Source organism: Eretmochelys imbricata, chromosome 2 (genome assembly GCF_965152235.1).
Source record: "Eretmochelys imbricata isolate rEreImb1 chromosome 2, rEreImb1.hap1, whole genome shotgun sequence".
Classification (NCBI taxonomy): Eukaryota; Metazoa; Chordata; order Testudines; family Cheloniidae; genus Eretmochelys; species Eretmochelys imbricata.
Genome location: NC_135573.1, coordinates 101,285,417 through 101,310,130, shown reverse-complemented (window position 1 = coordinate 101,310,130; position 24,714 = coordinate 101,285,417). Strand labels below are relative to the sequence as shown.

The 24,714-nt window shown below is 39.7% G+C and overlaps 1 protein-coding gene across 4 annotated transcripts in view; it reads left to right on the top strand.

Moving 5' to 3' along the window:
* ZNF516 (zinc finger protein 516) overlaps window positions 1–23,855 on the top strand; it is a 129,831-nt gene extending 105,976 nt beyond the window's left edge. For 3 of the 4 annotated variants that reach the window (XM_077810518.1, XM_077810515.1, XM_077810517.1), the window contains 4 exons: window positions 7,231–8,712; window positions 14,925–15,029; window positions 15,935–16,002; window positions 23,653–23,855. In XM_077810518.1, the coding sequence (XP_077666644.1) occupies window positions 7,231–8,712; window positions 14,925–15,029; window positions 15,935–16,002; window positions 23,653–23,712 (1,715 nt within the window). In that variant the 3' untranslated portion in view covers window positions 23,713–23,855. Of the gene's footprint in view, window positions 1–7,230; window positions 8,713–14,924; window positions 15,030–15,934; window positions 16,003–23,099; window positions 23,175–23,652 lie in introns of all 4 variants that reach the window. The other variant, XM_077810519.1, reaches the window with a different exon arrangement.
* Window positions 23,856–24,714: the final 859 nt, after the last annotated feature.

Genomic DNA, 24,714 nt, shown 5'->3' with positions numbered 1-24,714 from the left:
CAGCATCTCATCAACAAGGAATAGGGGTTATTTATGCAGATTAAACACACGTGCACACACATGGTGTTCTTGAAGTATTTTGCCTCTTAAAAAAAAAAAAGTAATAATTCTGAGGAGAAAACTTATGTCACTGTTTGAAGTTACCACTTTCCCTTGCAAACTGTCCTACATTTTGTTTTGGAAATGAGAGGCCATTGTATTTAAGTTCAAGTAGATATTGAGTAGGCCTCAACAGACATATCTTTTTACACCGCTGTAGCTTTTTTCCCCTCAGTACCATGATGTCTCCTTCTCTTTTTCCTCTGTCATCTCTGGCCCTAGGAGATGACAGAGATAGGAGATAGGAAAAGCCACATTTTGCATTCTACACAGTGCAGTACTGTCTCCCGCCTCGTCTACCAGTATGCTAGAGAGAGCAGTGGTCTGATATCATTGCTAGAAAGACAACTGAGGTACAGATGAGCTGCCTCTTCTGCTTGCGCTCACTCACTACTGACTGTTGCATTTAAGCTCTGAGAGAGAGGAAAGCAGAGGAGAGGTTAGAGATGGTACAAACAGGAAGAGAAGGCAGATACTCTGCAGGTGGAACAGCGCACTCTGCAACAGGGAACACATTTACTGTAAGAAAACACATCCCTGATGACAGCCTGGTCTACATGTGCAGGATAAACCTACTGCTAAGCAGGATCATGGGACCCAAATGGCAGATTGTCTTATGCTCTATAAGAAAGCAAGTATGATGACGCGTTGGGTAAATATTCATGGAAAGATCAGAATTAGTCTATTCCTGTTTTAGCATCTGTCTCCAATGCAATTCCGGTCTGTGGATATTAGCCTTTTAAGGTTTTTGACTTGTTTTGCAGAGAGATAGGAAAGGCCTAGCAGGCGATCCAGTCTATCTGCCTGTCTAGATTGTTAGTTTATTCCCTTTTAGCCATCAGTTAGCCAAGCTATATGTACTTAACTCTTTTAATCTTTCTTCTGAAATCCTTTCCACCAGCCCCTAATCATTTTGTTGCGGTTCTCTGAACTCCCTCCGGATTGTCAGTATTTTCCTAGTAGATTGCTGTCCAGTACTGTGTACGATATTCCATGTACAGTAACTAGAGTGATGTAGAAAAGGATAATTGTGTCATCCTGTCCCAAGATGTGATGCTTCTGTGTCTGCAGCCCAAAATTGTATTCACTTTTTTGCTGCCATATCCCATTCTATTATATTCTATTTAGGGGATTATAATGTACCCATCACCATGTTATCTAAACGTTGGGGTGATGTGTTAAGCAACATTACTAATGTGTCTCATGCAGCCCCTTCTCCCTAGGGGGAAAATATTTTTTGTGGTTGTTATCAGATGCTGTTATTTGTAAAGGCTAGGCTGAAGAAATGTGTATTGCAAACTCGTGTCTAATTTGAGGTCCACTATTACATCTGTCTTTTTCAGCATCACTGCTTTCCAGATTTGTCCCTTCCACTGGTCATCTGGTTTTTGGGTAATTTTCTCTCGCATGTCTTAGCTTGCATTTTTTTCTGAGATGAATCTCATTTTATTAATTTCAGCCCAAGTTTTTATTCTCTCTCAGTACATTGCATTATTTCCCTGTTTTCATTGTTTTTGTTTTCTTTTTTGCAACTCCTCCAAATTTTAAAACAATTTACTGAGGGTTGTGGTGGATTCTCCATCACTGACAGTTTTTAAACCCAATATTGGATGTTTTTCTAAAAGATCTGCTCTAGGAATTAATATGGGGAAGTTCTATGGCCTGTCAGACTAGATGATCACAGTGGTCCCTTCTGGCCTTGGAATCTAAGAATCTATGAAAAAATTGATGTAACCTGAAAATTTAATTTAACGTGTTGTTTAGTGTCACTTCTGGATCATTAATGAAAATATTGAATGAAATAGGACCTCATACAGCTTTCTACAGTATCACATCTAGATACCTTCTCAAAACTAGATACTTGGCCTTTTATCATTATCATTTGTCTTCAGCCAAATTTCAAATTATGTGATGGTGTTCATATCCAAGTGAAACTCTGAAACGGATGCTTTACTAAAATTTAAATACATTACATTTACTTCTTTTCCTTCATTCCCAAATTTTGAAATGCTGTCCGAAGAAGCAGTCACATTTATCTTATTAGTTCAGTTCTTTATAAACACGTGCTTCATATTGATCATGATTCCATTATCTTCAGATTTTTAGCTTGGTTTCGGAGGCTTTTCCTCAAATTACAAGAAGCCCTGGGAGTTAAAACAGATGTGCACCCCATTCTGAAGTTTGGTTTGGTGGGGAGCAGAGCTGGGGCGGGAATAAGTGTTGTGTGTGTGTGTGTGTGTTTTCTCCATCTGCTTGTGTAGGATGCATAATGGAGCACAGGCAGTGGCAATTATAAATGATGTATTCCTGGAGAACCAGTCTAATCCCAGAGTGTTCTTATACTGCCTAACCTTGGATTCCCATAAAGTTAAGTGTTTCATGCATTCCTGGTTTACTCTCCTGTGGTCTATGATGTCATCAATATTTAAAATTGAGCCTAAGCCGGGGGCGTGAGATAATATCGGCAGCCACCTACCAGCTGCTCCACACAGAATCCTTCCACTCCGGTTGCTGGCCAGCTAACAATGGCAGACAAAACTGTAGCACTGGTGTGATGCTTTGGAGTGCAAAAAGTCCTTTTAGGTACAGCAGATGAGAGAGTTTAAGTTTGACTAAGAAAGAACGACTTAAGATAAAAATGAGAAAGAGGTGGGTGGAGGGAGAAAAGAAAATGAAGGACTGCTATGCCAAGAAATGTTTCTATGGCAAATGTGAATTATAGTCCCTCAGGATCATCCAAAAGGCATCCCATTCATGGCTTCTGGCTTTGACCAGGCCGTAATAAAATCTCAAAAATTTCTTGTGACAGTTATGCCTGCATTGCACTGACTAGAGCAATATTTTATACCAGTGATTTAAGGAGCTAGTTAGTACCCTGTTTCAGTTGGGGTGGGGAGCTGGGGAGCAGGCAAAAATATTATATTTTTGTTTTACAGCTGTTAGTAGATCAAATACTGTCTTCTATATACCTATGTACAGAGGAACAATAGGCCATGACTCACTTCTGATTGGTTACGTGTGTTTGCAGGGTTGCAGTTTAATCTGAATATTAGTAGCCAAAGAGCTAGTGAGAAGTAGTCTGGGGATTAGAACAATGTCACAGCTGTGTTTTGCTTCGCACTGACCCGAAGTATCATTTGGACCTACATGTGAATAGTGGCAAAACATTGTCTATGTATGGCATAGTTTTTGGCTTATGGCTTATGGAAATGCTCCTGAGACAACCTGTTATAATCGCTGCTGGTATTTTGCCTAAAGTATCCATCCATTCTGCATATTGAGGACATCCCTTATGCAGTGTGGAATCTCAGTTAAATTGTATCCAAAAAGAAGCTACGAAGACTAGTTACATACTATGCTTTGTAATCATCTTGCAAAGGATCATACGTCATAAAACGGTGTGGGCTGGCATTCCTTGTTTTACCTGTGCATAATAAACCTCTGGAACTCATTGCCACAACATATTATTGAGGCCAAGAGCTTAGCAGCATTTTAAAAAGATTTAGACAGTTATATGAATAATAACATTCACAGTTTTATTAGTTAGGATTAAAATGGATGAGTGATATGAACCCTCCTGCTTCCAGGCACAGACCAACCACTAGCTGTCTGGGATCAAGAAGAAATTTCACCAATGGGTAGAGTATTCTGTAATTGTCCATTATGGATTTTTTTTTTTTTTTGCATCTTCTTCTTAAGCTGCTTTTACCGGTCAATGCCAGAGAAAGGGTTCTGGATCAGATGAGCCATGTGACGTGATATGCCAGTTACTCGGGTCCTAAAAATAAGCTTTGTCCTGGATTTTTCATAGTTATACTTTATTTTCAGGCTTAAAAAATAATCAGACTTCTCCTTTCTGGTTCTCTCTCTTATAAACACCCCCCACCCTTTCTTTTTCTGTATCTCCTTCTGTGGTCTTTTTGCTCCTCGCCTGTGCACTTTCCTGATCGCCTCTCCCATGACAATGCCGAATAAGCAGGCCTGCTCTGATTGCCACTGATTGATGGCAAGAGTGGCTTCCTGGAGTACTGAAATTTTCATGTCAAGCAAAGTGCCTTCTTCTGAATGGGCTGAATTTAAAGGCTGGTGAGCACTGAACTGTGGGTCCAGCTGAGCTGACCTAGTTTGCAAGATTTTAGAGACATATTGTGAGTTAGTGGGATTCTTTTAGTGAAAATATGAATAATTGGAATGTTTAGGAGAAGCTCTTCAGTGGTGTAAATGGGAGCAACTGACTTCTGTGGAGCTATGACCCTTTACAGCTGCTGAGGATCTGCCCCTTGCTGAGGATCTGCCCCTTGGAGTCTTCTCTTTACCTCCTGGTGTACCATATTGTATGCCAAAGAACACTTCCCACCCGAAGTGCTGACTTAACAACTGTGCATTATAGAATCATAGAATCTCAGGGTTGGAAGGGACCTCAGGAGATCATCTAGTCCAACCCCCTGCTCAAAACAGGACCAATCCCCAATTTTTGCCCCAGATCCCAGATGGCCCCCTCAAGGATTGAACTCACAACCCTGGGTTTAGCAGGCCAATGCTCAAACCACTGAGCTATCAGTGTGTAAATGGTATAATGTATTTCTTCATTCTGCGCTGCATTTCTCACCCACACAGTCCTCTTTCCCTGGTAGCTAAGCTGTACGAGTGTGGATAGAAAGATCAACAACGTACTCCAGAGCTCCCATCCCTGTGTCTGTACCATTTGTTGTTAGGTGGTTTGGAAGAGCTACCTTTTCCCCTTGTTCTCAGGCGCCTTGTGCTTTCCCAAGTCCAATCCTAAATTGAGCCTATCACTACTGCAATGCTAGTTCAACTCAATATCCTTTGCTGGCATGACCAGGTGTACAAGTTGTGCCAAAGTGAGATCAAGTACAAGAAGTATCAGACTAGCACAGACCTTCACAGTAGTAATGGGCTTCTATTCTCAAGTTGCAGTGGGGGAGGTTTAGATTGGATATTAGGAAAAACTTTTTCACTAAGAGGGTGGTGAAACACTGGAATGCGTTACCTAGGGAGGTGGTAGAATCTCCTTCCTTAGAGGTTTTTAAGGTCAGGCTTGAGAAAGCCCTGGCTGGGATGATTTAACTGGGAATTGGTCCTGCTTCGAGCAGGGGGTTGGACTAGATGACCTTCAGGGGTCCCTTCCAACCCTGATATTCTATGATTCTATGATTCTATTCCATGTGTCCATTTAGCATCCTAATCCATTTCAGATTCAGGGCAGCCAGTGTTTCCCAACACCACAGTCCCATTGAGCACCAGTTCCACAGTCTGTCTTGAACCCTTACTTACTGTATTTTGTGCTCAACCTAGCCATTCGGTTGGTGCAGTCTCTATTGATTATCGCTACAATTGAATGTTTTATTATTTACTTTAATTTATTATTTAGCATGTTGGTCAAAGGACCTCACCATTTGGAAGCCTAAGATCTAGTTTAAGTGCATAGATATTTGACAGATGTGGTTTGAAAATAACACAGATGTGCAGTGTCAAATTTCGTTCCTGCAGCAGTGTCTTTGTTTCAAATTATACACTTAGCTGGGTGTGTTGTTCATGTGCTTTCAGAAGGCCTTCCTCCCTGTAACACAGGAAAAACAAGTTTTTTTCAGGCTTTATCCCTTTGAGAATTTGAAAGAAAAATGATCTTAACAGAGTGAGCATTCAACCTTTATAAGACTATAGATCTATGGGTTATTTTTAACCTAATTACACTGAATTAACAAAAGCTTAAGACTTTTTGCCTGAATTAAAGCTGAGGCTAAACAGACTCTATTTGCAGTGAAACTTCAGCCTAAAACATACTTGTTACATTGTGCAGGTTTAGAATAATGCCTATGGCGCCAGTGTTATATTAAACAACAGTGCTTGATTTTCTGAAACATTGGCTTTTATGAGTTGATGTGAGAGGATATGCAACTATAGAACAGCTCACTCATTCCCCATCTTCACTACTCCCCCAGTTATGGTGATCACTTTGGATTGTTGACATTTTAGATGGAACATGGTCCCCTTACACTTGCCTAACAGTGGCTCATTAACTCCATGTTAATTGAAACTGAAAGTTTGTCAGATGACTCAATTCTGTTACATGTTAAATGGATTCAGTGAAGTAAGCATTATTGCTGTGATGAAAACCTCTGTGGAATTGATTGTGAACTGATTTGGAGGGATTCAAAGACTTTATCAGTAGCTCTTAAAGATAAGCATCTTGAGAACTATTGGAGTTTAGGAACATTCTAAATAATCTAAATTGAACTGTTTTTTCCCTGAACTTCTATAAAATCTACCAACTTATGTTCCATTTCTGAACTATATCTTAGATGAAATATTACTTTCGTTGCATGTCTGAGACTGGGAGGAAGGATAGAAAAAAGAAAAGAGAAAACAGAAAATTCTGTTTTAGTTAGGCATTCATACCGATCAGCAAATTAAGCAGTCACAAGCATACCTAAAATGGAACACAAACATAAAACTGTTAAAATAAAGTTGCATTTGCTTTTAAACTAACAAAACCAGAAAATTCAGTATTTAGACTGTCTTTACCTCATCTTATTATACCTGGGTATTGCAAAGGTCTCTGTTAAGAGAAGGATTTATGGTATATGCCATATGTGCTGCAGTACTTATATGAGACCTTTATATGCCAGGTTTCAGTGTGGAGCCAATTTTTATGGCTGAGTTATAAACCCTTTGAAAATAGAGGCTTGTAATGGAAACAGTGACAGATCTTTAACTAGTTTGATCTTATCTGGCTCCATTATCTTTATTTTTGTTAAGCATTAAATGGCTGCATATTTGTTTATCTTTCTCTCACTCTCTGAATTTTAACAAGTTTGGATTATCAAATTGTTCTTCCTTTAAAATGTCATGAACATGCATCATTAGATAGTTTATCCAAACTTCAGAGTGATGCTTTCAAGGTAAATTGAGCTATTGTGTCTTATTACAATGATTTTCTTGGTTTTATAATACATTTAGTTTATAGGACACTAATAACAGAGTAACTTCCTAAAGTTTGCTCTTTTCCCCTTCTCTCTCTCTCTGTCTGTGTATCTTATTTTAATCTTGAATTTGATTTCTTGGTTTTGATATAAGTTGGTAATTTTGTTTTTTGATTGTCCTGTTCAGGTAAAAAGCCATACCACTGCAGTTTTTCTGAAGAGGGGGCACCAATGGTAACATCTCGGGTAGAAGAGCTTCCTAAATTTGGAAGTGACAATGCCAGAGAAAAAGATGCCAATGAATCTAAACCAGAGCTATCAACTTTGGTATCTACCCTGGAAAATAATATCAAACGGCCTTTTCCAAAGTATGAAGCTCAGAGAAATTCTTCAGACTTAAAGTTGCCAGCTTTTCAACCCAGCCAAGAGCTTCCTTGCTCCAGGAGCACTGCTGACTTTGCTTCAGGAGTGGGCCAGACACCTTTAGATGCAGCAGTAGACTTGAAAAACTCATTGGAAAAGCAGGCTAGTCACCCTAAAGAAAATTTCTCAGACTTGCACAAGGAGCACCCTGTTCTCGAAAAAGGTAGAGAGGCACAAGAAATGGTTCCACTAGACTTAAGTGAAAAATCAACGAGGGCTGATTCATGCAATAAGGGCTTTACCTCATCTTCGCAGGCTGATTTGATTGTCCACCCATGTCCTTACTGCAATCATAAGACCTATTACCCTGAAGTCCTGTGGATGCACAAAAGAATTTGGCACAAAGTCAGCTGTAACTCGATGGCTCCACCATGGATTCAACAAAATGGATTCAAGAGTATAAAAAACAACTTGGTTTTTCTGGCAAGAAGTGGACGCACTGGTCCTCCTCCTTCCCTTGGTGGTAAAGAATGCCCACCTTTGCCTGTTGCCAGGTTTACACGCACTCAAGTACCAAGTGCGTTGCCAGGATCCAAAAGCAATTCTTCCCCTGTTGGGATGACTATAAAGCCTGGTAGTATACATCAGTCTAAGGACAGCCATTCATTTGGCCACTGCGGTCCACGGTCATCAGGTCTTGATGGGTACAGGCAGCCCAAATCAAACCATACCCAGGAGCAACATAGCATAGCAGTACAACAGCCTCAGCTTAAAGCTAAATATGAAGTAAATGCTAAACTGATGCAAGCGGGAAGCTTTAGCAGAAGCCTAACACCCACTCAGACAGTTGTATCAAGGCTCACCTCACAGCCTGCCAACAGTAAACAGGTGGAGAAGTATATGATTCCCCAGGGAAGTGCTGGTTTTCCCCCTTCAAGTAAGCATTGTGCATCTGACCCCATAAAAGCCAAATTCAACCCGCCGCCTCAGTATCACCCTTTGTGTAAAACTGAGCAGTACAATAAACATGAAGATCTGTCAGTGCCTCAATGGGAATCTCACACCAAGGCTGGGAATGAGATGAGGACATTGGCAAACTGCACAACAGGAGCAAGAGCAAGTCCACTAATGCAGCCTCAGCCTAGCACAGCAGGAGCTTCTCCAGCTTTACACCCCATCAAACAAGAACCAGCATCAGAGGGGCACGAGAAACGTTTGGACATTTTTTTTAAGACCTACATTCCAAAGGACCTTGCTTCATTGTACCAAACCTGGGGTGCCAATAGCCCTGTGCTGGATCATGCAGGTAAGGCTTCTAAATGCTTTTTGTTTTGGTTCATGATATTGGTTTCCCATTTTGTCCTTCTGCTTGTCCTGTAGGTGACATCTACACTATGAGCTTAGGGTTGTGATGGTAGCTCGCATCTGAGCAAGCTTGCCAAAAATCGTCGTGTAGCTGCTGTAGCAGTGGCAGTGGGCCTGATGACATGCCCCGGGGTTCAGGCAGTTTTTTACTGGGAGCAGCTAGCATGGTGCTGCCACTGCCCATGTGATGGCAGCTGCACAACTGTTTATACTTGCGTAGCTCGGTGAGAGCTATCACGAGAATGTGCACACAAGTTGGGAATCACACATCCCTAGCTCGTAGTGTACATGCAGACATAATTGCTGCTAATCTGAGTAACAGTGGTTTTATCAGTGTTGAGTGGGTTGGAGTAGATTTCCTCATGTACAGTAGTATGGTAGATTCTCCTCCCACACACTGCGTGACGTTTCTGTCACAGGTCAACGTATTTGTTTACTCGTAGAGTGTTACTAGTCCTTTGTCCCACTGCTTCAAGTAGGCTAGAGTTACACAGATGTTCTGTCACACTAAGATCCTAGTGGTCCGCTGGTTCTGGCACACATCATAACTTTTTCACTTTGGGCAAAATAAACATGCTCTAGGGCTTAACTCCTGATGCTATTTTGGCTATCTTCTTCAGTTTCCTCTACACAGTTTTTCCAGGAACAGACAGACATACTTACACATCTTTCTAAACAAAGAATCCTAAGATCTTTATTGTACATATCTTTGAAAAGAAGACAGTAATATTTTCCAAGTGACTATCTTGGGCTGTTTATATGTGTCTAATTTTACAGTATCTGTCAGTTTACTTTGACAGGAAAAGCATATGTATAAATAGCCAATTTAAAGTTCAGAGGCTAATTTGTTTTAAGGTAGTTATACAAGCAGCATTCAAAAAAGTACCGTGAATTTCCTTCCATCTGTCTCTACCCTTCCCCTCCCCTCCAAAAAACCACCTTTTTGGTTTTGAAACTAATCACCACTGTGTCTCTCTGATTTCCTGCCAGATTTTGGTTGTGTATGTGGAAACTGAAGATTTACTCTTAGGGGAGGAAAAAGCCCTGGGAACAAACCTTTTTATAAATTTTAAGATTTTTTTTTTCACTTTTCTTTCAGTAGGATCAGTGCAACATGAATCTTTCTAAAATGAATTTAACTCAGACAGAACCCCTGTAGTCAGATCTTTACTATAGGAGCTCAAGATTTTCACTCATGGAGCTGAAAGGAGCTGGGGACATCATCTGTTAGGGGAGGAAGTAGTGTAATGCTTTCTGTTTCGTCAAGTTAGAATTGCTAGATTTTAAAAATGAAAATCCAGGGACAGTTGTAGCTAGGGAAGAGGATAGCATAGAGACAGTTTTGGTGGAATGCCTGGAAGGTGTGTACATGATGATTTTAGCTGTCATGGTGTGGGTAGAGAAAGAAGATCCATACTGCTGGGTTATGGGCTTGTTGGGAGGTTTTTTGAGAGGCAGGCTGGCAACATGAGTGTGCTCAAGAAATGGTCCTAGACATGCACATCTTGACCAGCCTGTTGTCTGTTTTGCTTAATCAATTGATGATTAATAGTACTATCTCTCTTCATAAAACGCTTTGAGATCTATGTATGAAAAGTGCTAGATAAGAGCTGGGTGGTGGTGTTCTTCCTGACTGTTTGATGTTTCCTTCAGTTGGCCCCAGAGTGTAAAAAGGTTTACAAAAGCTGGCACAAAGCACCTGTTCTTGTAAAGCAGGTGGGGAACAGGGACATTCCCCGTTTCAAGGAACACATTGTCACAGTAGCTTGTTCTTCTGTCATGTGCTCACTTTGTTGGTTAACTACCAACTATTTTTCATTTGTCCCTCTCTGCTCATAGGGACATTTTCTAAAAAATTTCCACCGCTACTAATGCCAATTCAGCTCTGCCAATGTTAGCAACTTTGGGTACCTTACCTCCTGGTGACACTATTTAACATCACGTCATGTAAGCCTGCCTGGAATAGATCTGATTGACACAATGGGCTCCCTTTCAACTATGCTCGCCAGGATGGAGAGGAACAGGAGGAGCGCCATGAACCTGACATCAATGGCTTCAGAAACCAGAAGATGCACAAAAAATATTGGGGCAGAGGAGGAGTTCTATAGGAAATATTTACTTGCTGATCTACTTTTTTTGAAGTAGGACTTTACTGTGTAAATACTGCTTTAAGGGGAAATTTTCAAAGGCACACATGGAAGTTAGGTGCACTTTGACTTTCAGTGAGTGTTGGTTGCCTAGCTCCCATTTGTGCCTTTGAAATCTGTTCCTTAACCTAGAACTGTTTGTAATGGCCAAGTTTTAGAATTTTGTGGCCTGGTTTTCTTGTATGTAGCCTTTGAATAGCTTTCTTGAGCTCGTTCCATATAGAATTTGCAGGTCACTGGTGCCACTACCAATGTATTGGCATGGTGCTGAATATTTTTCAGAGGACTAAAGGTAAAACTGCTGCACATGAAAGGGACAGGATCCCACCTGTTAGAAGAACTCTTCCCTCAATTACATGCAGTCAGTCTCAACTGAGGACAGAATTATCCCAGTGAGTCTTTATTATGCATTACAACAAACAAGGCTTCAATTTGGCAAGAGAGATTGTGTTGCCATTATGAAGAATTCAGGGATGTTCTGCCAATCACATAGGTTGTTCCTAAGCCTCTTAATTCTGGATATTTAGTACAATACCTCATGCAGTAGATCAGCCTTGATCACAATAGAATTTTCCATTTCAGGCATTTTGGTGTTTTGTTTGTAGCCTTTGCTTTTATATTTTAAATTGGCTGTATCTGCTCGCATGAGACTGGTGCACAGTTCGGTATTCTGCTAGTAGTCTGGCGTTTCTTCGATTCTTTGGAGAAAAGAGTTGAAAGTATTCCTGTGGTACTAGTATTAGACATCAGGGCTTTTACATCAGGGACTAGATAGTTTGATTACTGCTTAAGGAGAAGAGGGGTTTTTTTTAAATTTAAGTTTGGTAGAGGTGATTTTTCTTTTTTATTCATAGGGTTATTTACAACTATCATGGTACTAGGGAGGACATATTACAGCAGCAGGTGCACCCTTTCCCCTGGGATTCCCGTGAGACCAACTCTGAGTGCTGGTTTCACAGCAGCTCCCATGAAAATGGTCACTTTCATTTGCATCACTTAATTTCCAAACACCTGTGGTCATCTGCCCCCCTCTTATTCAAGTATAGTTTATCCTGAGAGATGATCTCACAGAGGCAGTATGTTGTGACAATGGTGTCCATCAAGTCAAAGCCTTAAAATACCAAAAGCTTATGATGTCTCTCTTAAAGAAATAAAACAATGACAAAAATATGTGGAAGCAATCCGGTTCTTCTATCTTTATTTATTTATTTTTTTAAAATAATAGCCAGAAAGCAAACCAGAAGAGATAGAGGGAGATGCTAAATGAATTCTTTGGTTACATATTCATGTACAGTAAGCTAGCTGGCAGAGTTCACACTGTGTAAGAAAAAAATACTGCAATGGACCCTCTCTTCTAGAAGTGTCATGTTCAATAGGCAAATCTCTAGACTCTTAACATCCAGCAGTTAACCATCATTTAAAATGTTTTCACATATGATCTTCATTCTGAGATGAACTGATGTGTTTTCCCTCTTACTAAAATGTAAAATTTTCTGGGCTGGTTTCCACTGCTGGTTAGCTAAATATTATTTGTATACAGCTAGACATGTTTAAAAACAAAACAAAAAACCTAGCAGTTCTGGTGCTGAGGTTGGATAAAACTTTAAGGCAGAGATATGGGGCAAAGATGTGGCTAGAAATATTGAACCCAAAATAAATGTTGTCACTAGCTACGGTGAGTGCACAATATAGAAGATCTGACCCTGCAGTCCTTACTCCAGCAAAATTCCCGATTTCCTCAATAGGTTGATTGAAATGGGACTTTTTACTCAGTCATGACTCCTAAGATTGGGCCCAGAATGGTTAGCCAAAAGAACTTCAGGTCCTGAATTAAAGCCCATTGACATCAGCATGAGTCTTTCCATTGTTTTCAGAAGCTTTTGGATCAGGCCTTAGTTTCTGAAGGGGCCAGGATAATGGGCTGAAAGGCTGGATGGGACCATTAGGATCATCTGTATCGGACCCTAATGAGTGACTCCCATTGACTTTAACATGAGTGGCATCTGTTGATTGATGAGAAAATAAACCTAGATTGTTCTTTCTTGCTGTGACAGTAGTTGTTGTTGGTTATTCTACAATAACACTTAGAGACACCAACAAGATCAGGGGCCTGTTGTCTTAGGCATCGTAAGAGCCAATTCCTGCCCCAGAGAGCTTACAGTTTGACTAGAGGAGAGACGCAAAGGATGGGAGAAAAGACATATAGTTATCTCCTTTTTACTGGTGGAGAATTGGGGCACTGAGAAATTAAACGTCTCCCTGAAAGCCACATAAGAAGTTAGTGGCCAAACTGGGAATTGAACCAAGTCTTCTGAGTCCCAGTCCAGTGCCTTAACCACGTGATTGTCCTTCCTCTATATGAGATGTATTTTGACTTAGTCTCAAAATGAATGGTTTAGAGATAACAGCACTGATTTCATGGGAAAACATATCAGGGTTCCTTAAAGCACTGCATATAGCTTCGGTCTCCGGATTGCAGCCATAATTACTTCTGTCTTGTTGGGGACAGATGCTAATAGGGTTTTTATAGTCTGTTAGCTAGAAACCAGAAAATCTGCTAGACTGCTGCTAGAAAATCTGTTTTAATCTTTTATAGATCATGGGGAAAGTCCTGTTCACTTTGAAACTCCCAGGGAATCAGTGGGAGTTTTGCCTAATCCTAATCGTAAAACTTAATGCTGCTCATCTTTACTCACACAGAACTTCCACTGATTCTCTGGGAGTTTCACGTGAGTAATAGTGAACAGGATTAGGCTTTGCTAAAGCAGTGTGGTTCTGTATTCTCTCTCTAGGAACATATTCGGGGATGCTGTAATGAAGAGAGAGGAAATACTTGTACAGCAGGTCTTTTGAACTAATTTTATTGAAGTCAATTATTATTATTTATCATTTACGTGGCAAAAGAGTGAATGAAAGCCTGGTCCCTAATCTTCTTTGCCCTTTGTTTTGTGGGCATCACACCAACTGTATACGTTTTGGACATAACCTAGTTTCTTGCTGCAATTGATTTAAAAGTGTAATTTAGCTTTTTAAAACAATTGTCACTTTTTTGTTAGAATTTTTACTTTTTTCTGTGCATTGGTCAATTAAAAAAAAAAAAAAGAGCTGAACCTTCACTGAAACTCCTCTGCGAATTTGCTTTAAAAGCCAAGGCATTCCAATGGTAAATTAAAACATCAATTCTTTCCTTTTTAGGAGGGCTTCTTACCAAAATAGAAAAGATGTTCAAACATTTTAAAGAAATGCCCAATAAAAGTCAAATGTGTCTTTTTTGATCAGCAGCAAAAAGACAAAGACCAGCCCTTTAAGTCAGATACTGTAAACTGACCTTTGGAAAAAAAGGAGAGGTTTGAGTAGTTTTCCACAAATGCTAATGGCCTAGAAAACATGTTTACCAAGGGCTGGTAGAAGGCTGCTGTGTTGCTACTAGCTCAAAATGTCCAGAATGACACTTTCATTCACAGATGTCTTTTGTCTGAGCCTCAGAGGTCTGAGGTCAAAGCAGCACCGGCAGGCAGGTAAGCAGGGGCTAAAGGTTTGATCAGTTTGTGATGGCTCCACTCACTCTGTATTTGTCTCCAAGGTATTGCAGCCCGGGGGGGACATTCGGGCTCTGGTTCTGCTCACTTCCTATTATCCATGTGACTTGTCTCCGCCACGCTGGAGTCACTTTGATTTGCCTGATGTACTGCTTGACAAAGCTGGGTGATGGCTGAAAAGTGGATCCAGCTGCTCTGAAAAGCGCACACCTGACATGCCAGTCCTGGTGCGGGCACATCATGGGGAGCATTTTTTAATTCAATGTAATTTATGCATTCTTGCAGTCCTGTGTGTGCCTGGCCTGTCAGCCAGTGCCTAGATGAAGGCTGACAGTTGTCATCCAGGGCCTGAAGGTAGCCTCACATAATGACACATTAGACATACTAATGATGTTTTCTTCTGGCATAATGTTTTCTTCTCAACTTTCCGCTCCCCCTCCCTTTCTTCTCCCTCCTCTCTACCACAGGGATGCTTAGGACACAAACACGCCAAGGAGACTATGTCTGCATAGAATGTGGAAAATGCTTTAACCAGCACAGTCACTTCCGGACTCATATGAGGTCCCACACAGGTATCTTTTCTCACCAGTTTTTTGTTTTTTGTTTTGTTTTATTTTTTAACCCAACTAACAGAATGTTGAATTTAGTTTTATCTCCTGTACTAACCTAAATAATTTAAATACTTTCCAATATGCAATACCCTAGGTTTTGATATTGATTGGTATTGCTCTTGTTCTCTATGTGTTCCATACCTGACTTCCCTCCCTCCACTCCAAAAAATTGCAATGCATTTGAGATAAGCCTGTTTCCAAATGCTTTATTTTAATTAGAGAGTAGGATACTCAGAAATGAATATGCAAATGAATTCTGTTGCCACCAGCACAAATTGAAATCAGAGTAGCCCCTTTCAGCAGAACATAAGGCTTTGTTTTCTTTCATCATTGCTATTGACTGGAACAGTTTTGTATGAAAACAGATCCTCCTCAGACTGGTCAGTTATAAACTCTAAAATCCCTGTCAGCCATTTCTACCTTAGAATGATCTACTGTTGAGAACGTAGCCAGCTAAAGCTACCAGTGTCAAGATACCTCATAAGCATTACATGAGACAGTGAGACTAGCGGGTTTTCTTTGAAAAGTGTGAATGATGCATACATAAGCCAGTCTGATGCAAAATGACAGAGGCCAAATGGTAAGTAATGCAAGAAGAGGGTCCCTCTACACATACACTGATAATTAATGTTGTCAGTGATTGCTTTCTTCAGCACCGAAGTCTGAATTAAAAAGGGCAGTGCCCCTAGGCTGCCATTAGCACACTCTCTTACAGTAAGTGTTACGGTAAATTGGTATTTTCCGGCCACAGGCTAGTAGCTGGTGTCTTTTTTTGAATGTGGTTAATCTGTAATGGTCTCAACTAATGTACACACACTAACGAAGCTTGAATGTTCATCTGTTAACAAGCCCCCTTGTTCCCACAGTGGTATTTGAGTCTAATGGACTCCGAGGTACTGAAGTTCACACCACCTCCTCAGATGCCCCAAAACAAGTATGTTTTACAATTAATTGGGTGTTTGGTTTTTAATGTGTTAGCTGGGGAAAAGTTGCACAGTGATACTCATCAGTAAAGCACTGACTGTTTTATAACAAATGTGTAAATAATAACAGCGTTACTTTGATTTTTAGATCCTACACTTTTTTAGCATTTTACCAAAGACTGTTACATATAGAAGACAGTTAATTGTGGGTCAGATAGTTAATGCATAAGCAAAGATGTTAACGGTGTACTGGGGGTGGGTGGGAAGGGTAATTGTATAATGCACAAAATGGTATATAAATGTAAGATCATAATTTAAGAATCGCTAGAGAGAGAGATTTCCTTTTACCCACCTAAAAATTTATCCACTGCAACAACACAAATAACACTTGGTCTGTGTTTTTCTGAAGAGTATTCCTATCGTGATATCCTGTAGCTGATATCTTTGAAAGGCTCTTACCTTTCAGTTTCTGTGGACTCTGTGTGGTGGTGTGCTTTCCTGTTTCTAATGTACATTGTTTCCTGTCTTGACAAACACTTTTCAGTTCTCTGAATTGGGCTTTTTATGTATTAAAATAAAACAACACCACTTCATCTATCCACTCCCTTCTTCAGCCTTAGCAAGTGGGCTGTGGGCTTCATCTTCTCATAAACAGTTCTCCCTCAAGTTTCTATCTTGAATGATGTTTTTTTACCCTTTTCCTCCCTATTTTCAGTTTTTCTTTTTTATTGCCACAATATTCTAGTCCTTCCCTTCCCACCAAGCCCCTGAAAACAGTGTGGGCCAAATTTAGCTTTGGGGGTAAATAGATGCAATTCCATACCAGCTCTGAATGTAGACCTTTATTAAATGTAAGGACCTAATCCAAACTGTCATTAGAGTCCATGATCCAAAACCATCCCCACAAGAAGTCATATCAGAAACCACAGCTTCATGCAGTTCATACAGTGCTCTCTTCATGAGGACTCTTAATAATCTTCTCCATTGTGTTGGCCTGTGGGGTAAAAAGGCTAGAGGTTAGTCTAGAAGCACACTCACCATCACAGCAGTGTGTTGTGCCACCATCAGTCCCTTGGGATGGCCAAGGCCATCTCTCTAAAAAAACCTGTCTTTTAGTGCTAAACCAACCCCAGGTCAGTAGCGACTAAAAGCTGCTGTTATCTGATGACCACTCATTACCCTGTGTGAAATAGGTATGCTGCTCTTAGCCCATTTTTCAGTGGGAAGATGTTCATATCACTTCAACAATCACCACAGTTGATCCAAATTGGTATCTTTGTTGGTAATCTCAGCAGAGGCACCAAGGATCGAATGGGTCATAGAGACTGAATCACCCTGTCCCCTTTAGAAGAGGTCTCTCCATGTTATTGTGAGGTGGGCTGAATTGCTGCTACCCATGCTGTTCCTGTTCTGTGGATCAATGCAGGACTTCCCTCTCCAGGGTTGTCAACTTGCCACCTTTTATCAAAAATAAATTCATATGAGAAACTTCAGAAAAATAAGAAGCAACTTTGTTTAACATTTCTATGAAGGGGTTTTATCAAATACAATGAGACCCATCACTAGAAACACAAACATGAATCCATGTATGACATTGACTTTATTTTTATCCTCATGACTGTAAAGTATCTTCCCCTCACAAATCCTATTTTAGTAATTTAATGAACACATGCCTTAGTGATTAAAAAAAAATCTCAGCGATTGTAATAAGATTCATACATTGTAGGGCTTTGAATTGAATCGATTCAAATTTTAAAACTGAAATGCAACTCCTGTTCCAAAAAGAAGATGCTTATTTTTGGTGAGAGGGGCAGCGGGAAGAGAACGTATAACAGCAAGGGTATGCCATAATTAGAGAATTACATATTGAGATTGCAGATGAATTCAGTCCAAAAGTGTTCTGCTAACGTCGATGATCCATTAAATTGGTAGAAAGGCATGACTCCTTGATAAAAGTATTTGACAGACGGTGAAACACTGTGTGGCTCAATGGGGGTCTTCGGTGAGCTCTCATAAATTTATTAACATAAATTTAGCAAGCCTAAGCATATTTAAAATACGTGTGCTGTTGGATCTCTTTCGTCTCTTTACCTTTTTTGACTTGTCCCAGGCATAGCTGAGATCAAAGATTTTGAAGGCAATGCTTTTTGAAAGAAAAAATAAGATTGCAATTGGAAGTCTATTTTAAAACACAGACAAATTGTAAAAAGGTCATTTTTAGGAGTAACAGCTGTGGTAACAGCTTACTTGTCTTTGCAAACTCATGCTGTGACTCAGTTTATTGATTAACTTCTTCCATAGCAAACTTAGTTTGCTATTGTAGTCTTCGTCAGTCTTGGTCTGCCTGGGTTGTAGCAGACTAGAGAAATGTTGTAGCGTATCCAACAGCTTCCACAGGATTGGGCAGTGGTGAGCTGTACCAATTTCTCAGTCTATTGCCGTTCAGTCTCTCTTCCACAGAGGTTCCAGTATGTTCACCATCCGCCACAAATAGTTCTCGTCCTCTTTTTTGTCACAATAATTCTTTAATTTCAGCCTTTGTTTCAGTTTGTCAGTGTCCTTGTCAATTTAAATGAAAACTTTCAGTCGTCTATTGTCCGTGGCCTCAGAATAAACAATGACTTTATTCCCGCGCTTCCCCCAAATTTCACCTGTAAATCCCCAAGGTATTAGAGAGTATAATTTATTTTCAACATGGAACTCTGGGAGCTTTTAGAAGCATAGAATGTATTGAGAACAATGCTTCCAGCACTCTGGCAACACAATTATTTTCTAATTAAAATATTGTCACTCCACTGTTTTTTTTTTTAATTGGAGATGGAGCTATTCTTAGTTTACTGTGTAGAGTCAATTCAACTTTCAGCAGTGCCATACACTTGCTCCCTGCAAAAACCAGTAGCCATCACTTGCAATAGCTTTAGAATAAAGGTTTTTCACATTAAGAGAATCCATTTCATAAAATGTTGCCTCTTTACAGGTAAGAAATCTTCCCTTGAGCACTTATTTAAAGTGAAAAAAATTAATTTTGATGTAAGACTGTATACCACAGTTCCCCTGACCTTTCTGTATTCAAATAATGAAACTTTTGAATAACTTCCCTGATAAGAGAGAGAGAGCAGATTCCGCAGTCCCAAATGTAGCAGTTTACAGTAGTGTTACTATTATTTTGGGACTTTCTTGTAGAATAATTTAAAGCCAGCACTATCACAATGAGTCTAAAATTGGTTGTCTAAAATTAGGCGCCTGAATCCATATTTGGGCACCTAATTTAAGGTGGTGAGCAACCAGTTTATTGGGAGCTACAGCTGCTGACCACCTCTGAAAATTAGGCTGCTTACTTAGGTTCCTTTATAAAGACTATAGGCACCCAAGTTTGACAATTTTGGCCTTTGCCTATAACTTTATAAGGGTTCCTTGTCTCACCATGAATGAAGAAATAGAACCAAATGAAATATAAAAAATAATTAGGTGGGTGCCTGAGTCATAATATTCTTTCCTGCTTTCTCTCTGCTTTTGCATGACCCCGTCTAAAAACAAATTGACATTTTCACCAAATAAATTTTCTAAGTACTCTCATATAGTTCCTAATCCTTTACGAAGGACAAAGAATACACACTACATAACCTGAGTCAATACAGGCAGTGCAAACTCATGCAGATCTGCTTGAAATGCTGCCATGTTAAACGTTGAATATTCTGAATATTTTTATAAATGCTAAATATCTGAATATATCCATAATTAAGATTGCGTATTCTACAATGAATATGTATCACATTTGGAATACACTAAACAGCATTCCAAAGACATGATTCAATAAGCATGAATTCTGGGAGCACACAGCAATCACATGAGGGGTGCAAAATGAAACCAGTTCCCTCTTGCAACAATCACTGTGACACTCTGAATAGACAGACTTGTGTACCACCATGACTTTAAAGGCAATGAGTTTCTTAAAGGTTGAGCAATGGTAAACTGGATCCTGTGGGATTGTACTCAAAGGCCAAAGTCTCAATGAATTCTATGGCACTGGAACTTCCAGTTTGCCTTAAAAATGGCATCAGTATTGATAGCAATTTCTGGCACAGCTACTGTTCATTTAACCCTTCCAGTTTCATTTTAAAAAACAACACGATTGTCTACCCTGTAGGGTTCACAGCCCATCCTTAGTTCTATGCTCAAATATTTTGTTTAAACAAAATACTCTAGAAAATTGTAAAGGCTGAGTAGTTGCTCTCAGGAGGTGTGATTTGCAAGATGGATGACAAGATCATGACTCCTCATCTAATTGGGATGATACATGTAAATTAAAGCATCTTTACAGTATTTTAAGCATAGGCATTAAGTCCTCTGCTCAAGTATGCTGATTTGTGCAACTGAAACAAACAAGTAAAAAACAGTTTTTAAAAGCTGCTGACCAGAAAAATATTTGTCATTGGAAATCTCTGTGTCCTGCTACTCCTATGGTGCTAGAACCCCCTGGCTATCACATTTTGCAAATGACAGCAGTGTCAACAGCTAGCACAGCTCTTGAAATCACTTTCATTTAAAATGCATTTTAAAAATTGGTCTTACAATGGAAGGCCATGCAACCTCAGTAAGAAGGCATAACCATGGACCCTCATTATCTTCAGCATAGCTGTTTAAAATGTTTCCTGTAATGTTCAATATCTGTCCTCCATAAATCATCAAACTTCTGGGGGATGAATGGATTGTTAGGACCAAGGGGGAAATGCAGCATTATGTTATTAGAATTTGGGGGTTATTTTTTGGGGGGGAAGGAGGTTGCTTTTTTCTTTAGTGTGTTTTTATCTTTCTTGCTATACTACCTTACCTAGCCTAGAGCACTCAGGACAAAAATTGTTCATATCAAAAATATTATTAATACTATTGACTTCTTTATTTTATACCTTTCAGATTTAAAAAATGGCAACTAAAAATCCTGTTTATAACATTTTGCTCACATATGAAATGTCATGTTCAAGTTCCTTACTGAGTTTTTTTAAGATCATGATTAATAGTTCATTTCACGTTATTGCAAATGTTATTTTTAAATAGCTATGTTGGGAACAAGAATTCCATTAATCAAAATAATAGATAATGAACAAATAAATGGCAACCTAATTTGTCTCATTCATGGATGTGGATTATAATGCAAACAATCCAGGAATCATGTAGGTTGCTGCACTTGAATATGAGTATTATGCATATACCATCTGTCCTTTAGTTCACAAACATCACAGATGACTTCTGTGAATGCGGCTCTTGTCCCAACTTTTTCCCACTTACCTGCAAACTGGAAGAGGCAACCTTTTCCAAACTGATAGTTGTCACTGTATTGCAATATTTTTCAGTAATTTAACACTGACTTTTCCAAATATAAGTACAAAAGCCTGCAAGGTGCCATCATCTTGTAGCAGAACATGTGAAATCCTCACAAGGGAGATTAGGTGTGCAAACCAGTTTTGATTTGGTAGCTTTGTTTTGTCTATCTAAGACAGCCTTCTCCTTTTCTTAAAAGGAGTTATTTTTCCACTCGTGAGAGAAGAACCCACCATTTTAAATGGCAAAGTTCCTCCTTTGGAAGAAATAGTCCCATCCCCATATGTAAAAAAATGCCACGCGTATCACATACCAGCTGGGGCAGTGCACACTTTAAGGGCCAAATTTTTAGCAGCAGCTTTTAATTTTCTGCTTGCAAAAACATATTTGCATAATTTTACCGTTCCCAGTTTTTAGCAGATGAATCAATTAATGGACCGCCATCTACCGAATTTGCATGTGCAAATGCAGGTGAGCAGGCATTTGTGTTTGAATATTTTTGCGAGCACAAAGTCAGATGGTTCTCTGAAGCTGATTGAAAAGCACTGAGGTGCCCTAAACACTGTAGTGCTTATAGGGTATGACAGTGCCTCCCTCTCCCCAATCTAGTGACTGCATTTGCCTGCAAAAGTTTGAAGTCTCCTTCCTCACCGTGAAGAAATAACATTTTGTGTGATCTCCGCTCATGTACTTTTTTTGCTATTTCTCTTAAGATGGAAATTGCACGCTCCCACTTTACATTCACGTTTGCTGAAGGCTGAGATTTCCCCTCAGTGTAGGAAAATTTGGCCCTTAGGAATGGTCGTCTTCTTTAAAGCTGTAATTAGGAGAATTCTGCTAACTTGGCCTGTTTGGAAGGGAATTGTCAGCCTCTCCCACCCACCACCACAGCCCTTGGTCCCCCTCTGTACTTTTATATCTTGTGGGCAGATGATAACCCCTTTCATGTTACTGTGCTCCTGGTGGCACTCTGTCTGTGGGTGGATTACAGCTGGACCTTTAGGGCAAACCTTCCTTCCCAAGTACTGATTGGTTTAGCTGTGCTACAGAATTACCCCTAATTGCATCCTCAGGCCAGGGTCCTTTTTACAGTTCTTACCCTGAGAAACTGGGGCAAGATGTGTCCCCCTTCCCCCCAGCACAAAGAATCCTCTCCCATGTTCCCCAGTGTATCTCTAGCTGGTTCAGTGCGAGATGTTTTAATGATAGTGCTTTCTCTTGGAATTGTGGCTCTGTCTCTTAGGCATGATGTAGCCGTGCAAAAATGTAAAACATCTTTCTTAGTTTACTGCAGGAAATTCAGCATCCAACTAAGGAAGTTTTATCACATCTCTCGTTCAGTTACTATTTCCTACATTTCAAATATACTGCAGCCTGTACAGCAGCTTTTTTTTTTCTTTAATTTTGTTGCAAATCTTTCTGACTTACCCCAAACTTTGACTGGTAAATGTCATGAATCTCGGGCCAGCTTTAATTAGGAATTTTCTAAATCTATTAACAAAAGAGATACACTTAATACATTATGTCAACCAGAGCTGGGTTTTCTTTAGCTATTTCCAAGGCTGCCATAGGCACAGCTTGAAACTTGCTGGGATTTTCCATGGGTGTCGTATGTTATGTCGTGCTAATATAAAATGGTCTGTTTTACTTCATCAGGACTTTAGCTTTAGGTTAATGTATTTATGTAAGATTAATCTTGCCATGTTGCTTTAGTCATCAGGATTGTAAACTGCATTGTTCATACAGTGATTTCTGAATGTCATTTTAAAGCTTACCCTGGGAGCTGCAGGCTCCCATTTGTTCCCAATTTTATCTTGCAGGTCACTTGATTTTTTAGAATATCCTTTTCTGCTTTTCCAACATGGTAATTATTTATGAAAATTGGTAAAAATCCCTCACAGGTTTGGACAGAGCTGTGTTAAAGTTTTGCCTGTCTTTTCTCTCTCCTTCCGTGGCCCTCAAATTCCCCTTTAAAAAAGAAAACAAAACAATTGTTCAGTTGTAAATCCCTTTTTGTTACTGCAGAATTCTGCTTTTTGGAGTCCTTCCTCTCCCAGCCATTCTTAACCTTTTCTTAAGTGCTCCTTCAGTCACTATTATTTGCTGTTCTAGTATGTCAAACAGTTTATAGGAATCTGACATGCTCTGCTCTCACTGGAGATTATTAAAAAATAACTCTTTGTGATGTGTTAGGTCAAAATTAATGTGCATAATGCTAAAAAATGTAGCTCAAATATGCATGATGGTTCTGAATAGGAGCAGAGCTGTAGTGTTAATAGGAAGATTATACTTAGAAAACAAGAGGAAGGAATAAGCTTTTCTCTTTGTCTTTTTTCTTGCAGGGGAGAGACCATTCCAATGCAGATATTGTCCATACAGTGCCTCTCAGAAAGGGAACCTAAAAACACATGTGCAGTGTGTGCACCGGGTACCCTTTGACAACACCCAGTACCCTGATCGGCGATTCCAACAACCTCAAAACGATGATCCCAACAGCCCTATAGAAGAACAGCTGGAAAACTTCCCTATAAGCCATCAAATCTCTGGAGTCACTGTGCTAGAGTGAAAACAGTGCTCTGCTAGAATGGAGATGCCTCTGCACTGTTAATCATTTTAAAATAAATGAAGATGCTACACAAGATATATATAAATTGACGTACTAATCAGTCCCATGGTTCCTTATTTCCTTTGTAATAAACAGTGGAGTTGGCAAGCATTGTGGCAGTGCAAGGCATCTATATTAATCAAGATAAGTTTGAGACACTGGAATAATTAAACTGTATGTGATTTGGACAGCGTGAAGAATTTAAGTACTGTAACAAAAACCTCCCTGATGCTCAGAATGACTATTTGATACATTTGAAAAACAGCAGTGGATTTGGGGGCCGAACAAGTATTAATTAATGAAACTGCTACTGCTTGTCATGCGGAAAAGTAAACTTTTAAAAAGGAGGAGTGTGAGGGAGAAAGAGGTAGCATTTGGTGCTTTGGAGAGCAGTGCTTGATGAAGGACTAAAGAGAAGACCATCATTCTACAATGGTTTGTTTCATTACAGTTGGGGACCACTTGCATTTCTAAGTCTCTTGTTCTTGACTGCGCACCATTAATAGTATGTGAATATGGAAATTGAAACACTTCCACAGAAATGCTTATATTCTGCTTTGGAAAAGAAAAAGCTGGTTCAACACTAAGAAAAACAGGCTTTGGTGTTTTACTCTCAGGACCTTTTTTGTAACAGGGCTACTTTCTTTGACCTGATCACAAAGGAAGTCTGCACATTTTAAAAAATTATTCAGCTGTTTAAAGCCGCTGATCTGTACGTTTTTAATAGAAAAGGAGTCGCTGAACAAGTTCAGGCTGACCTAGGCCCTTAGGGTACTGTACACTCCTGTATTTTTGTTCG